We start from the raw sequence: 16,574 nt of genomic DNA on the forward strand, positions 1-16,574 counted from the left end.
TGTTCCTATTGTTCTAGACAACAAAAAAGACTGCTAAGGAAGTAACTTTATAACCTGAGAAGGGTCTGCAGCTTTAAGAAATTCTCCCCTAAAGGTTGTAAAGCTTTTACTATGCAAAGTATTTTTGCTATTATATACACTGGCGGCCACTAAGTGCAGCTATTATTTCTGGCGGTCATTCAGAGAAGGTCGGGACTGATAAAGTGTTTAACAGAGTTTGTTTGGGTAGGTTCATCTGTGTTTTTTAACCACGCATAAAGTCTTTTGTGTCCTTTTAAAAGATGCTGCATGTTCCTGAGTCTAATAAATTACAGTCTTTATTTTTATTTGCCATCTTTTATTATTTATCATGCCACAGCAAAGAATGTCTTATTTACAGTGTCCATACTTTTCTATATGGATGCCTGGACACAGGCATCTGAAAAATAGGACGATTCTTTGCTGTGGGGCAGGGGTGCAGCCTACACAGAGCTCCCTTCCTTGGGAAAAGCCATGTAGAGTTGTGACCTGTTGCTCTTGTTCCTTACACCTTGGGGTGAGTTCATGCTTCAGAGGAACCCAGAGGGGAGATTGCAATCAAAGGGCAGGGAAGCAAGAGCTATGTTGAAAGGTTGTAGCAAGCAGCCCAAGATGGAGCTTTAAAAAAGGAAATGTTTTCAGGACATGTGAGAAGCAGGAAAAATATCCTAACTAGTTGGGATGGACCGTGATAGCATTTTAACACTTCCACTGGATGAGTTTGGCAGTGCAGGATTTGAAACCTAATCCTGTTATAAACTCTCTGTACTGCATGGAGTAAACCAGGGGAACTCACAGCACCCCACTTCCCTGCCTCGCTGCACTGCATGGCTGCAAGGTGGCACCCTCTGATACTGTTTATGAGTACTCTGTGTCCAAAACCTGAAATGAAATATTGCCAGAACCCCATTGCTTCAAAATGCTGTGCAAACATTTGCTGACTATGAAGCAGGTGAGAATATGTATTTTACAGATGGGAAAGTAAGACAAACAGCTTCTAGCTAGTGATCACTAGCGAATGTGTGCCCCATATTTATGACACAAATAACTTCCATTAGTGTAAAAAGACATTTAAATTCTACAGCGAGAGGATCCTCACAGCTGACAACCATTCTGTACAGTTCATAAAGCTTCTTGTATCCAGAGGTAGCATGGTCCTGAACTGTCCTGGTTCAGGTCCCTCTGCCACTTACCTGAGCTTATCTGCTACAAAAATCACACGCCGCTCCAACAGGAGAGAAGCGAAGATCCGGATGATCTGACGAACGCTGAGGCACTTGAAAAGGCACTCAAAGTCCACGTGTTCCAGGCGCGAGTCCATGGGCCTCCGCAGCTCAATGACCTGAACACATCCAAAAAACATCAGTCAGCATCACTGGCCAGGGCTGGCAGTGCCAGGGATGCCCAGCACCCCAGCCTGGGCCTCTGGCACGGCTCCGTGCTTTCCTTTCTCCTTTTGAGGGGACACAGGGAATGAACCCCGTCCCCTTTGGCAAACTGAGGCTGGAGGCAAAGCACTCCACAGAAATGGCATATTGCACAATTCACTATCAAGTAATTCTTCCCAGAATACAGCTGTGTGCATTGCTGTCATTTCTGAGCCTATTTCTCCCTTCTAAACACTGTGAAAGATGTAAAGCTTGGCTCAGTCAACAGTATGAAACAAGTAACAACTGGAAACACTGGAGCTGGAAGTTTACAGGGTTAAAACAGTCATAAAGACAATGTAAATTTGGTTCTAAGCTTGGCTAGCAATTCATGTTAACATCTAGATAGGAGCCAGGGACCAAACTAAAATGCCAGGCAGAATTTAAACCAAATCTACTCAATTTCCACTCTTCCATGATGCATAATTCACTAAATAATGTTTAAAACCTTTTTTTTTTCACATGTATCTTTTCATATAAAGCTATGTACATATATATATATATACTTAACTGGGGAGTCAGGACAAGGCCTTAGATGGTGACTTGTGACATCCCTTTAAAGTCTAATTTTCATACTTCATCCATGACCTCAGGCCCTCTCCTTCCTTTTCTCAAAAGTCTTTTGCTTGATTCCTTTATTATATCTTCCTTTTACTCTGCAATTGACATGCTCAGATGTGGAACTTGAAGGCAGAGGACAGAAAAAAGAAGAGGGAAAAATAACATGAAGAGAGTAACAGAAGGAGAAAAATATGAAACGCGAGAGAGCAAATGATGGACTATTGAGGAACTGAGGAAAGAGAAGGGAAAGGGAAAAAGTTGTCCAACTTGAAGTTGTGTTGAAATCTCTAAAGACATATTAACAGGAACATATATACATCTCCTTCTTCCCATATGTCCAAAAATCACCATCACTTTATCATTTTAGACTACTTTTATGTTTTCATGCACACGATACCATTTTCCACAAGCATGCCATATCAGGTTTAAACTGGAGTAGGCCTTACAAAATTCCTCACAAACAGTATTTGTGTACAGATTTGATTTTTTTAAGCCTGAAATACAGAAACATTATGATGCCAGAATATTTGACACCCATCACTGAGCTGCTGCCCCAAAAAGCAGTAAGAAACAAATTGCAGAGTGACAGTGTACCAGGAATGCCTCTTTGGGAAATGCTGCCTGCCTACCTCTTCCTCATAACCAGGAAAGGTGCCCACCTCCATTCCTTAGCATTGGGATTGCAAGCTCAAATCAAGTTTATGTGCCAAATCACAAAGAGCTTATTTTACTGAAAGACTTCCAACACTAAAATGTTGCTGCGGGGTAGGATGCAATGCAAGTTACAGCAGCTTTTACAAATACCATGGATGTTTTCTGTTGCCTGGCAAAGCCTTCTGCTTCACTCTGCTCATCACAAAGGAATATACTGTCTACTTCCCAATTAATCATCATCTTTGTTTAGGCAAGAGGAGCCACAATGGAAGGACAAGATTCTGTTCCTAATTAAGCCAGTGCATTCCATTTAAATAACGAGTTTGTACTAGCATAACAGAGGGCAAAGCTCAGCCAGAAGAGAATTGTTTGTTTGCTTGGAATTATCTCAATTTTTTGGGGGGGAGAGTTCAGGAGCTTGAGCAGAGGATAGAGAAGTTGCAGATCCATGGTTCCCAGATATATTCACATCGAAAAAGAATTATCAAATCTTTCCACTGTTACTCCAATCACCCTTTCAGCTGTTGCATCTCCAGCAGAAACACTTGTAACTTTAACGTGCCTTGAAAGTCACTTACACAAGGAACCCTTTACATTTCATACCAACTGGCATTACAGGCCCACTCCACTGAAGTCAGTGGCCTTACATTTAGAAAAAATATGATTTAATGTAAAAATAGTAAAGGTACTGTAAAACTAACCCTAAGGAGTGCAAAATAACCCTTAAACAGGATTTTTTTTTAACTGCTTTCACCAACTGGGACAAATTCTATTCCTATCTTCAGTAATGTATCCACTCTATATGCTTGCCCATCTGAGGAGAGCTACTGTATGCTTACATAAGGGCAAGCAAAGAGCAAAATTTGACACAGCCTCAAGTTACAAAAACTTTTCATCTATATTGCCATTGTCCAGTAAGGCATATGTTGTATAATGGTAGGCTTCTAGCTACTTGAGTCAGCAATAAAAAGAAATTATATCTATTATATGTATGTGTACACATCCACAAAAAAACTTATACATGACACGCTTTTCTTTGAGGGCCAGTTAAAGGATATTTATTACCAAAAAGAGCCATTTAAATGCTGCTGGTCACTCCTACCACGGCCAGAACCAGCAGTAATGAGTTTTGAAATAGCAACCAGCTGCTGAACTGCTCAAGTACAGACAGCATGGGAAACTCACACTTGCCTGTTATCACTGTGATAAAGCCCAGCAATGCTGTAGTCTGTGAACTACACTAGGTCAGGCCATACTGGGACATTTGTGTTGGGGGTTTTTTTGCTTAAACCCAACCTACTAATAAACATAAAATAATAAATAAATAACAATAAATTGGCTTATAATCTAGCATTAGCATATCGACACTGGTGCAATTCCTGCACTGCTCAGTTTGAGGGTGTGCCATCTCACATCCCTGCAGTATCTGTATGTCTCCTCCTGTTTTTCTTTTGCTGTTTAATACTGGAGTGGTAAGGGGGAAGACTTTTAATGTTTGCAGTTGCTTTTTACCTCGTTTCCAGCTCCAGGCAGAAAAGTTTTGACTTTGATTGTCTTTCCAGGTGCAGGAAAAGGAGATTCCATCAGACTTCTCATAAATGGATAAACCAGGGCAGCAGATATTCCCCGTCTCCTTTCAACCTCATCCAGGATCTAATTCATTAGTAAGACATAAGAGAGAAAGAAACAGAACCTGTCAGCATCACATACACTTTTGAAGTGTCTCTTAACTCACATGTGCCTCAACATGTGGCACATCTAAGTTTAATTCTCTGCCATGCATTTCTTCACTACTATCAAGGCCAGGGGATTGGATCATACCCCAAAAATGATGAATTTTTCGGTTACAAAATAGAGCCTGCTTGTGAATGCAGTTAACACAGACTCAGTGAAGAATGAGCGAATCTAGAAAGGAGAAAGAAGACTCAGCGTGACAAAAGGGATCTATATTGTTGGGGTTTTGCCTGAATAACAGGGTGAGCTGAAGGAGAGAAAGATGAAGACAAATCGCATGATCACAGGCAAGGTCAACATCATGTCTCAGTGGTACATCTTGAAATTTGTATTAAGGAGAAACACTTTCTTCTACCCTGGGCATCCCTTCCATTTCAACTGAGATGGCAGGAAAAAGCCAGAGCATCAAGAAAAGCAATGCTGCCACACTATGATAGAGGTCTACCAGGAAAGAGCTCCTGAAAGGGTCCCAGCAGTGGCTGTCATGTCACAGTCTGTGCTGAGCTGGAGAGACACGAGCAGCCTCATGAAGCCTGCCCAGCTGTTCACACTGGGTGCCTGCATTATGGTCATTTTCTGTTTGACATAGTGCAGAGCAGGCAAGCTAATTTTGAAATAGGCAGATGGAACTTCTTAGAGAGAAGACTATTATTTTCTTCTCTCTTTGGTCACATGGGCCAACATAAATTAGATCACAGTTAAGTTTTCCCACATTAGACAGAGCATATAGATGATAAACCTAAAGAAGACGAGAAAGCAAGTTTCAAAGCAGTTAGTGGTTTGACCTGAAATGGTGATCTTTTAACCACCACTCAAGAGCAAAAGGTCACACAAGAGTTAGCGGGTCTGAGCCAGGCATTTGCTCTTGTTTCTCTTGGAAATTATTTTCACTGGAACAGAACATTAAAAGATACTTAAACACAAGCTGGTGAATTGCAATGGTAGCTGGTGACACCAAATGCCAACAGAGGCATTTGCTAGTGCATGGTTTCCCCTTCCTCCTTGCAACATAGTAAAGGCCCCTATATACGTAACTCTTATTCAAGTCCATGGAAGTGGCAGATCAGCATAAATGAGGACATGAATTTCATTCTTGATGTGATTTGCAGCATAACTATCCTCACCAAACAAAACCAGATGCCCAAATGGGATGCAGTAGTGAACCAGGGCTGTGCCCCAGGTTCCTTGGTGCTCCTGCACCCTGTCAGCACACAGCTGTAATGTGCCCAATACCCATCTCCTTTCCTGCAGTCACTATTTGATATTTTAGTTGCTGGAGTTGGGGGGTCATGTGTGTGTCATATGCCTGCCCCAACAACCTTCACAACACAAATAAAGAGGAGTATTTAAACCAAATAGAAGTTGAACAGATATAAAAGAGATCTCAAGAGATAAAATGGTTAAAAATATTTTTTGAAACCATGACCAAATGAACTGGCTGGAAGTTAAGATATCTGTGGTTCTCAAGTCTGTCTTATCAATAGGTATTACAAGAGTGAGTGAGCATAAAAGGAAGATGCGGATGATGAAAATAATGCAGGGTTATCAGAAATAGGATGAAAAACACTTTAAAACAGAGGAATGCTTTTGTTTTTCTGATAAATAATATCCAAGATTTAATAACCCGCGGTCTTTCATCGCCCACATTTTACTGTAAAGACAACTATTCCTTGTTTTGACTAATTCAGAAAAATGCACCATCATGAGTTTTTTCCTCTTTTCACCAGATTTATCATCTAAGGACAACCAAGGTTCCTCTTACCAGGCTGAACAAAGACTGTCTCACTTTTCAAGAACTTGTGTCTCCATCCACACCACATCTGTCTTCAAAACCAACAGGAACACTAAGGCTCAAGCGCTTCCTCCTTCATTTAACAACTGTTTCCTCCAACCCCTTTCCAAACGTGGTTCTTGGAGCATGTGCTAGGGAGCCATACTAAATCCAGCCCAGGGCTGGGGTCAGCCCCGTGTGCCCAACACCCTGTTCCCACCCTGGCACGGTGCCACTGGGAGGTGACCAGACTGAACTGGAAAAGCAGATTATTTGCAATTTTTGTGCAATGACGTTCCTTGTCTGACCTTACACCTCAGCTACAGTGATACTTGGTTGTAAGGAAGATACTTACATTTTCTCCTTTTTTTTTTTTTTTGCTTATTTTTCCCTCTCCCAAGTTTGCCTTTGAAAAAATAGCTCACTATCAAAATTAGATAAAAACATAATAGCAAACGAAGAGCCTCAGGAGATCTGTCCATACCAGGAGTCTGGTGAGCTGTGTGATCCTCCCAGAACAATGCATTCTGTTTCACTCACAGATATCTGTGTTTAGATACATATTATGTCTAAGAGACACTGTTATACACCCTTTATTTCAGACCTTTATGAAAGATGTCAGAAGCAGAATTGCAATTAACTATTGCAACCTAATTGTTGTTCTTCACACAAGGTTTGTGTTAAACAAAGTTTTATCTAGAAAAGATTGAAAGCTGCTTTGAAGATAAGATTCTGTATGAATATTAGATTGTATGAACAATATAAATGCTATGATTTTTATTAAGTTCAGTGATTTACATGTTCTTTTCAACTTTATTCTATATGAATGAACAAGAAAAATCTGTGTAAGGTGTTTGAGATTTCCCATATCTGAAGTGAAAACATCTGGCAAATTAAAACCTTATCAATTAAGATTTGGCCAGTTAAAGATTATCCATGCTTTCCTAGCGTCCTAGAATAAAAAAAAAAATGTCAATAGTGTTAAGCATATAGAATTCACATATCAAATAGTCTTTTTTCTTAACCTCATCATTCCATGGGGTATTGGAGGAAAAGTGGTACTGGCCCATCATTCAAACTATAGATGCCAAGAATTACAGCTCAACACAGAACGGCTGTAGAAAACAATGGAAAAAACTTCAGGCAGCCAGATCATACAGACACCCAGATGTTTTTTGAATCAAATTCTGCCTCAGTCACAGAAGTAATAAGATTTTTTGATGAACCCAACAATAGGGATGGAATATCCAAAATAGCAACTGTAAAATAGTTATCTCCCATCAAAGGAAGAAATTCTTCCCATCTGGTTCATCACTGCAGATGTGTCTCAGTAAACAATCAAATTAAAAAGCAATATTAAAAAAGTATCTTCTTACCTTGGAAAATAAGTCAAAACATCCCAGCCGGCTGATGACGCAATAAACCTCAGGTAGGCGTGGACCTTTTCCACTTGGCTGATAACAGCAAAAAGGAGATAGAAATTATATATTAAATTGGAGTCATAAGGAAATACACTTCTCTCTCTGATCACACAGTTGGCCATCATGTGACGTCTTTCACTGTTTCTCCAACAAATAGCTGCTCTTGGAAAAGCATCATATTTCTTCCATAAGACAGGAAGCTAAAAAGTGTAAATAGGGCTTATCCTCTTTGGAAATCACAGTGCGTTGGAGCTGTAGTCCAATATCACTCCAGCTTGCAGCCATAAAAGCATTGAACTAGGACTGTAACTCATGCCTCTGCTATCTCTGTCCTCTGCTCCTGCTGCAGCATGAGGAGTGCGGCCACCCCAAGGGCCCTGTGCTGGGACAGGAGATCTACAATGCTAAGGAAGGTTATGATGGCCTCAGTTCCCCACTCACTTCATGGTGTTCAGAGAGAGCTCAACATACAGAAAGCAAGCCCGCAGACCTAAACAAAGGCAAGCTGCATGAGCAAATCATTAACTCCCTCCAATTAACTCATGATAAACATGAAACTCAAATAACTTAAACAGTGGCAAGTATGAATCAATGATGCACATCCCCCCAGCCCCCTCCCCAAAAAAACCTGTCAAGATCATCCTCTATAACCATCCTATGTAAGATATTTCATAGAAAAGCAAATAGTATTTCCTAAGCGTACTGGACTCTTCTACCCTGCCTGTACCCCTGCAGAGAAGGCCCACCAGTACTGTGCATGAAAGATGGATATAGCCACTGGCTGGATTCAGCTGGATTCAGCTTATTTACTGGAAAAGAAGTAGAATTAGGCCAATGTTGAGCACTTCAGAAAAAACACCCTCACTGCAAGGTCCTCAGGGCAGAGAGCTGGTCTGCCTGTGTACAGTGTGTGCTGGCAGCAGTGACATCCATGCATAGCAGTTTTCCACTGTATTTTTAACAAGCTGCGATGCAGCATTCCAGTATTGTGTAGTTGCAACTGATTTTCACCAGATCAGCAGGCACACACTTCCTGGGGGCTGTTATTTCAACAAGGCAGCTTGTTGACTTCAGATGAAGTCACATGCAATACCAAGATATAATGCAAAGAAGCCCTGGCGCTGCCTCATCCAGGAGCTACATCCCTCACAGCACAGAACGGCAGTGGGAACACTGGCAAACCCCAGAACCTCAGCAGCAAAAAGCTGAAAGGGAGGTTTGAGACAATAGGCGAGGAGGCTGCCTACATCCTTGTGTCTTATGTCTGTGTTGCATGAAGTGAAAAGTGACTGTAAAAGAACCACTTGGCACCACTCAGTCTCTTTGTGCAGCTGTACATTACTGATGTGCAGCAGTGACAGAACCATTTCCATCAATAACCACTCCACGATAGAGGAGCTCAGTCACTGTTTCCATCAGCTTCTGCCCACTTGTACATTTAGCCAAAGTGGCTGACGATGTCCTCTGTATCAACACAGAGGTCCAGTGTATTTTTCTCTTTAAATCATCATTAGACTCTGCTGATACAGTGATTAACTTCCCTGCAGTGTGTTTGACATTCACATGCCACAGAGATGACAATCGAGAGAAACTGAGGGGTAGCTGTGCTTTTTAAATCTGAATATTGCAATCAGGACTTGGACAGTCAGCAGGTGCCTGCCTGTTATAATAAAGACCACAAAAAAATACCAAAGCTAAGTGAATACAGATGAGTCTATTTCTGGATCCGAACCTGCTCACTACACGTCACATCTCTGAAAAAGCAGAGCCCTTTTTTGTCCATATTAGGTATAAAATCCTTTCTAAAGGCACTGAGTGATTATATCAAGCATGTGGGATTTTGGTTAAAATCATTGTGTCAAATCTGCAGGAATGCCGAAGCCATGCCAGGAGCCTTGGATAGCTCCCAACCAAGAGCTGTCTCACTGAGTGCCAGTAAAAACAGCACATTCCTGGGTCATCTATAAGACCAGAAACAATAACTGCTTAGTGCTTACTCCAAGATTCTTCTTCATGAAATATCATTGCTTTCAAACGTCTTAAAGGCTACATGCCTGTGACAGCTGGGATTGTTCCCTCCTTGCATTCATCGTATAGGACATCCTTTTCTATTATTTCAGAGGCTTTTTCCTGCTTTTCCTGCAAACAGCACAGCCTCACAGATGCATACACATCATCTGTAAGAGGCAGAAAGCAAAAGCCTCAGGCAGAGCCATTCTGAGGGGCAGGAATTCTCAAGTTTATAACACTGGCAACCCTTCACATAACCTCCCCTCTCAGCCATTAGTTTACACCTCTAAGATAGATCTAGAACACCTGCTCATTGTGCTTTAGTTTGCTTCTGTCCCAGAAAAAAAGCATTGTATGGGACATGTCACTCCTGCCTGGACTCATGTCTCCTCAGTTGGGGGGAGTCAGGCACAGCATCTGGCCAGCAGTCCTAGTTTAACCTTCTCTCTTCCCAAAAGAGAGCTCTCCCAAGTTGCAGGGTGTGCTCTACAAGGCTTTACGTGGCCTTGGAGCCATGTTCTCCATCCAAGGATCATTCTTGCACACAAAGAACAGGTCCAGTTCAGGAAAGTGATATGGTAAAGTAGCACAGTTGAGAGGCACCTGAGTGACTCTGCCTTGATGCACTGCACTCCTCCTGAAAGAAGAGGATGTTAGGGATGATGTTTTGGTTTGGATTTGTTTTCAATTTGTTTTCACAGAGTCCAGGATATTTTCAGCCCTAGATCAGTATCGCGAATGAAAATGCTAATGAGTTTTGTTGATAACAAGACAGTTTCCCAAAAGGATGAACATAAACTGACAAGAACTTGCTTATGAGATGAAGAAGCCGAGATCTACATCTAGGCTGGTCCATGGGTGGCTCAGCAAAATCCTTTTTATGGTGAGTTTAATCTGAATTTTAGTGACAGAAGCCCACTCAAAAACCTGCTTTGGCAGGAGAAACAAGAAGTTTTTGCTCCAAAAACTAAGCCTGCCATTTTAATCTTTCAAATTCCACCTCCCTGCCTGTGTGCTTGAAATCTAGAGGAGTCTCCAGAGATTATCCCAGTCTGGCATAGCACTGAGAGGCACTCGCACACTGCACGTGCCTGCTATCAAACCAAGGCAGGTTGTCCCTGCAATGGGCACACCCACCAGCCATTCAGACACATAACCCAGGGGTTTGGGATTTATGAGATATTGAGGAGGTCATGGAGCATCAGGAAAGCTTCTGGTTTCACAGCCCTAGAAATAACTGGGAAATGCTAGCATGTTGACATCAGAGGAACCAAAGCAGCAGGGCCCAAACACAACATTTTGCCTCCTGCCCTTCCCTCAGCTGCTTCCATCTCCTGAAGATTAACTGTGTGGAGAGAAAAAGTAGCAAAACCAGAAATACCAAACGGCAAGAAAGAGAAAGATCCACCACAACCCTACCTGCCATCTCTAAGAAGCAGGAGTGCAGCATCAACCTGAAACTCCAGGACTGTGCTCCTTTCCCCCCAGAATGGGACAGGATTTCTTCCCCAAGATTTTCTAAATAATTCCCCAGAGAGCATTATTCAGAAAACAGGAGGAAGCAGTAAGAGGTGCCTCAAGGCCAGGTGAAAAAGGACCATCAAAAATGCACTGCAGCAGCTGAGTTGTCTGAAGGAAGCAGTTTTTGCAAAGCGCATGTGCTAGGCAGCATATCCAGAAACAAAGATGTGCTTTAACGGTGTCAGGAATCAGAACAATTCAAAAACACTGGGAGTCCAAAATGAATAGTCAGTCACAAGCCAGTTTCTATGGCAGCTCTTGATTCCTTGTTAGGGACAAGCCAAATTCAGACCATGAGAAAACTGTGGGTGTTTTAAATCCAAAAGCTCCTCTTAAAGTCTTCTTGTTATTTGTGAAACATAAACTGTGAATGCCAGAGCACCCAATGGGCACAGGGCTGTCAAAGGTGTTTGGAGGAGGGCAGGATGGAGAGAAGAAGGCAAGGAGAAGAAAACGTTTTCCAGTTAGCTTTTTTCAGCCCCATAAACATTTTGCATCCAACAAAAGTTGTTTTCACAACTCCCCTTCTCCTGGGGCTGACAGGAGAACAAACTCCCTTTTCCTGACCCCAGCAAATGCAGCATGAACTAGTCCCACCTAACAGCTGGTTTTCATGTTTTGAGGTACACACTTCACATTAAGGCATCTGCTCCTCCACTGACTCCTGGGGCTGGCTTGTCTTAGCCTACAAAAGTAGTGGAGAAGCAAATTTTATGTGAGGGAAGAGAGGGGTAAGATGAAACAGTCCCTGCAAGGGTGTCAAAATCATCTTTGTTGCTGATGTGCATTCACTAGAAAAGCTGTTGCATGATTGCCTTGGAGGTATCAAGACGTAACTGGGAAACTTCACGCTATCTATGGAAGTGCAGATAGTCTGCTGTGGTACAATAGGTTACATTCCATCCTAATCCTGTTCCAAAATGAAACAACATAAATACATTTAAAGAGGATACTGTACAGGATTTGTAGTACAAACAAAACATAATTGTCACTGTAACCCTTGGGGTAGTTTTGGCAGGGTTTTAGCACACACACCCCAAAACCAAAAAAAAAAAAAAGGTCTGAAGGAATTTGAAATCTGAAAGCAAAAAAGAAAAAGTGGAGCAGTCTGTTCACATTACAAGATGCCAAAGGAGAACAAAGCTGATAAGACGCAATTGTTTCCTAAAGAAAGGAATCTGCACACCAGACTCTGCAGAAGACACAGATAGCCACCCTCACAGGATCAGGCTGGCTGGCCCAGCCAACCATGCAGCCTGCTGACGAGGCTGCCAAGTGCTCCAGAAGGTGTGAGACACCTCTCGCTGGGTATTACAAGAGCCTTCCCCAGGACAGCTGGGGAACATTTTCTGAGGAATTAGCCTCACAGCAGTTGGCTTGGCTTGAAGTGGAACAGTTTATAAGAATTTTAGGGTTTTCGTATGGTTCTATATTACACAGTGTGGCCCCACCTTTCTCTTACATAATGTCTGCTAAAAACTGCATGTAGTTCCCAAATTATGGTTATTGCATTTGACAGAACTTGCAAGTCAGGAATGGGACTAATTGAAGGAGATGCTGTGGCCTCCTGGACATCAGAGCCGCCCTGACATAAGCTTCCAAAAACTGCTCAGGAAACTGGAAAAAATGTGCCTCTGGCATATAAAGAGTGCCTGTGGGATTTACCTACTCCTTGTTGCCTGTACAAACTCCGTATTTGCATATATAAAATCAGAAAGTATGCACATGTCTGCAAACAGATCACACTGAGGAATACATCAGTGAGGCTGTTTCATCACATTACATTTCATTGTTACAGTCTGTGAGCACAGCTGGGCCCTATGGAGAAGGCACTTCAGGTAACAACCCCAGCTCCACCATTTCTCCCAGCAGGACAGAAAGAGGTTGCAGAATCCAAATAACAGTAGATCTCTGCTACTTTTGCGATCTCCCCAGATAGAGGAAATGCTGACGTGTTTTCTCCACAGCTTCCAAAATCCTTTTTCTTTCCAAGCACTAGACCGTGCCAGTTTTGCTCTCAGAAAGCATAGCAGGATTTGCCCCAGAAAGGGCACTGTTATCACTCCTTTCTTTCCTCTGCTGGGTAGGGTGTACCAGTGAGATATGTCAGATTCTATATGCCAGGTTTTGGAATCCAGATTAAAAATTCTGAATTAAGTGATCTCCCAGGGTGAGAGCAGCAGATCTGATTTACAACTAGCTTTAGAATTATTAGATAGATATACCAAGACAGTACTTATTTTCCCTCTTTTTTTTGGCTATCTGGTTGATTGATTTTAGCCACACCCAATGGAGAATAAAAGTAATATCCAATGCTGTCTCAAAATACCATTGCATAAAAGTGTGTACTACTGATTTAATTCTGTTGCTGGTATTTGCTATTGTGCTAATCTATCTTTAGCACCAGCTGAAAGTCAGTGTTCTACTTTTATGCTGTCTTTAACGTAGGGTGAATTTCACTGAGCCTTAAGTGACTAGAAAAAGCCTATGTTAATGTGTCATCGACAAACTGATACAACATTCCTGTGTATAAATCTTTTTCATTGTGGTTGATTATTTCAATCTCAACCTAGTCCAGGATCAACTATTTTGAATTTCACAAATGTAAGCTCTGTGCACGATTACAAATTTGCTAATATTCTCAGAAAGATAAGTCTTAAACCACCTTCACCTGGTAGAGTGAAAACATTCTCTGATATATTTCTAGGCAAAATTTTCTGAGCTTTTGTTGTTTTTTTTCCAAATATACCTTATTATCCTCTTATATGACAGCTTGTAAAACCATCATTGAATTGTACTGTTGTCCTGCATCTTGTTATGCTTATTTACACCAGCAAGGATACCTTCTAGGTTCTTCCCTTGTTTATCCCCGAGTCTCCTCCTGACCAGCCCTTGATTTACTGCAACACAAGCCTTCAGTGGCCTTTCCTGCCCACATATAAACCTTGTTGTGGCCCACTTCAACATATTGTGTTATATGGAGTGAGTCTCTGTGACACTACCTATGGCAAATACCACCCCCAGAACTGATAAACAAGTTGCCTGTTATGTTAGTTTAAATGAAACTTCTTACAAATAGAGGAACCACACACAGCAATACCTCCCAGACAGAGCATCTGCTGTTTGCATGACAAGGATCTTCGCCATGGGACAGAGAGCAGGGTAAGAGCAGGGTCAGGCACAGGCAGAACTGCAGGATGGAGGGTGCTGTTCTAGTGACAGCAAGTTGCTCTGTCAACTAGAAGCCACTGAAAGCTACTGAAGGCAGGTGTTCCATGCCTGAAAAGATGGGAAATTGTGCCAGAAGGAGAAGGGAGGGCAAAGTGCCAGTGTCCCTTTCTCTTAGATACGGTGGACCTATTTATAAAGCTGCTGTAGACATTCATTTTGCACAAAGAGTAAACCAAAGACTCCTGCAGCATCCAATATCCATATAAGCTTTCCAAGCAAGTGTAGGCAACTGTCATATGAACAGTACAGGAGCCATAGCTCCCCACCAGTCACTCAAAAACAACTCCAAACCTATCCAGGAGGTGATGAGCACAGGCCAGCACAGGAACAACCAACTGGTTTATGCTTTGCTGCCATCCAGTCAGGTCTACAGGATGGACACCAAAATTCTCTGTTTGCACTGTGCTTCAACAGCCTCAACACACTTTGCAAGCCTTTGTGCCGTTTCCTCCCCCTGACACACACACTGCCATGTTCTCAGTTTATCAATTGTCCAGTGATTTTTCTGGTGATGGGTAGGCTGAGTCAGGTCCCCACCTCACCCATTGACCAGCCCTGGTCACAAGGACAGAAAAGGAGCCTCAGAAACTAGACTTCCCAGTGCTGGCACCAGCTTTGGTTTCATGATCCTGAGCAAAGGGTGATGGGAGTGTGCTGTCCACCACTGTTGCCCTCCTATTCACCAGGGTGGGTTATTTACCTACATCACAGGCCTGCTGCAGATTGGTTAGGCAGTGCTGGCAGAGTCCTTTGGAGATGTGAGCATCTGCCCAAGAGATAAACACTACTCACAAATGTTTAGAAATACCAGGCTTGCCTTTGTTTGCAGTGTTGTAGTATTTCTGATTTTGCTTGAAAGTACACAATAAAAAGAATTTATAAAGTAAGTGCTTACACATTCTTAGGAATTTCCTACAAGCCTGGGGATCTATTTGATCAAAACAACCATTACAAATTCTTACTTTACTTGAGAGCTCCTCACATTTCCAGATTTCAGAGTGAGAAAATCCTCATTTCTTTTTTTAAACCATGAGAGACATCCTCAAAGTTCAGAGTACAGTTTGGAGATACTGTTTAACAGAATTCTGCATTTTGAGGTGAAGGTGATGTACTTACCAACAGCCTCCTGCAATAGCCAAACCGCCGGCTCCCATCTTCCCCAGTCAGCATGAAAGAGAAGGTCTCACTAGAAGAAAGTAAATTGCCCAGATCTTACTGTCAGAACTACAGCATAGCTTAGAAAGGGATAAATGCCTTATCCAGTGAGAGATTCTACCCACTGGAGGGTCTTCTCTCTCTCTGCCCTTTATTAGGACACACTCTGTGGGAAAAACTCCCTCAGCAGTAGAGCAAAAATATCTGCAGGGCTGAGAATAACCTAGGTGTCTTATTAGCAGAAGAGATGGGTGCTGAATTCAGGAACATGGCATCCCTTTGTACTGCAGAAGGAACACAAGAATCAGATTTTGAGGGCAGTATTGAAACGCTCCTTTACATTTAGATAGATCCTGTCTTTGGACTGAGCTTTGCTCTTTAAGGGAGAACCCTAAATATTCTCTAAGAGTAGAGAAATCATTTTCTAATCCAGAAACAACATAGATTTCCAAAATCCAACTCATTTTATATCTCTGTCTAGGATAAGTAGCATTTGTGACAGAGCAGTAAAACAACAGTTTGAGGCTATAATTACAGAACAGGTAAAGGGATGGGTCTGTGAATTTGTGCCTGGGCTGAGGCACATTCCTGACTGCTTTGCAACTTTTAAACGGCATTATATAAAACACTTCTTTGTGCTGGAATGCCAGGGTTTATATAATTATAGCTGTATATGGGAGAGATATCTTGTTTCACAAACATGGTCTCATGAAAGGGAACAGCAGCAGAAGAGGAGACATGAAGTACAAGCAGGGCTGTGGGCTCCCCGTGCCAATGTCACCCACACAGTTGTCTGCTTCTCCTTGTCAGAGTTTTCAATAACTCATTGTGCAGGTGCTTCCATGTACTGAATAACACAGCCAAGGACCACAGAACACAACAGGATTATGTTGCATGTGCCATACAGAAGCCTATAAAAAGTTCCATACATATTCTTGGCTACAATAATTCCTGCAGGTGAATGCTACTTCCTTGTCACCATGGAAAATCCCTCTAGACACACTCTGGACAGGTCTCACTTCATTTACGTGCTACTCAGACCATGCACCTTAACAAACCATGTCATATTCT

General features: G+C 42.2%; 1 protein-coding gene across 12 annotated transcripts in view; it reads right to left on the reverse strand.

Moving 5' to 3' along the window:
- Window positions 1-16,574, reverse strand: part of DENND2B (DENN domain containing 2B) — a 174,052-nt gene that overhangs the window by 24,244 nt on the left and 133,234 nt on the right. For 11 of the 12 annotated variants that reach the window (XM_051803869.1, XM_051803867.1, XM_051803868.1 and 8 more), the window contains 4 exons: window positions 15,465-15,534; window positions 7,542-7,619; window positions 4,173-4,313; window positions 1,212-1,360 (listed from right to left, as the gene is read on the reverse strand). In XM_051803869.1, coding sequence (XP_051659829.1) covers window positions 1,212-1,360; window positions 4,173-4,313; window positions 7,542-7,619; window positions 15,465-15,534 — 438 coding nt within the window. The other variant, XM_051803871.1, reaches the window with a different exon arrangement.

Source organism: Manacus candei, unplaced genomic scaffold (assembly GCF_025592945.1).
Source record: "Manacus candei isolate 608988 ecotype Guabito, Panama unplaced genomic scaffold, ASM2559294v1 h1tg000060l, whole genome shotgun sequence".
Lineage (NCBI taxonomy): Eukaryota > Metazoa > Chordata > Aves > Passeriformes > Pipridae > Manacus > Manacus candei.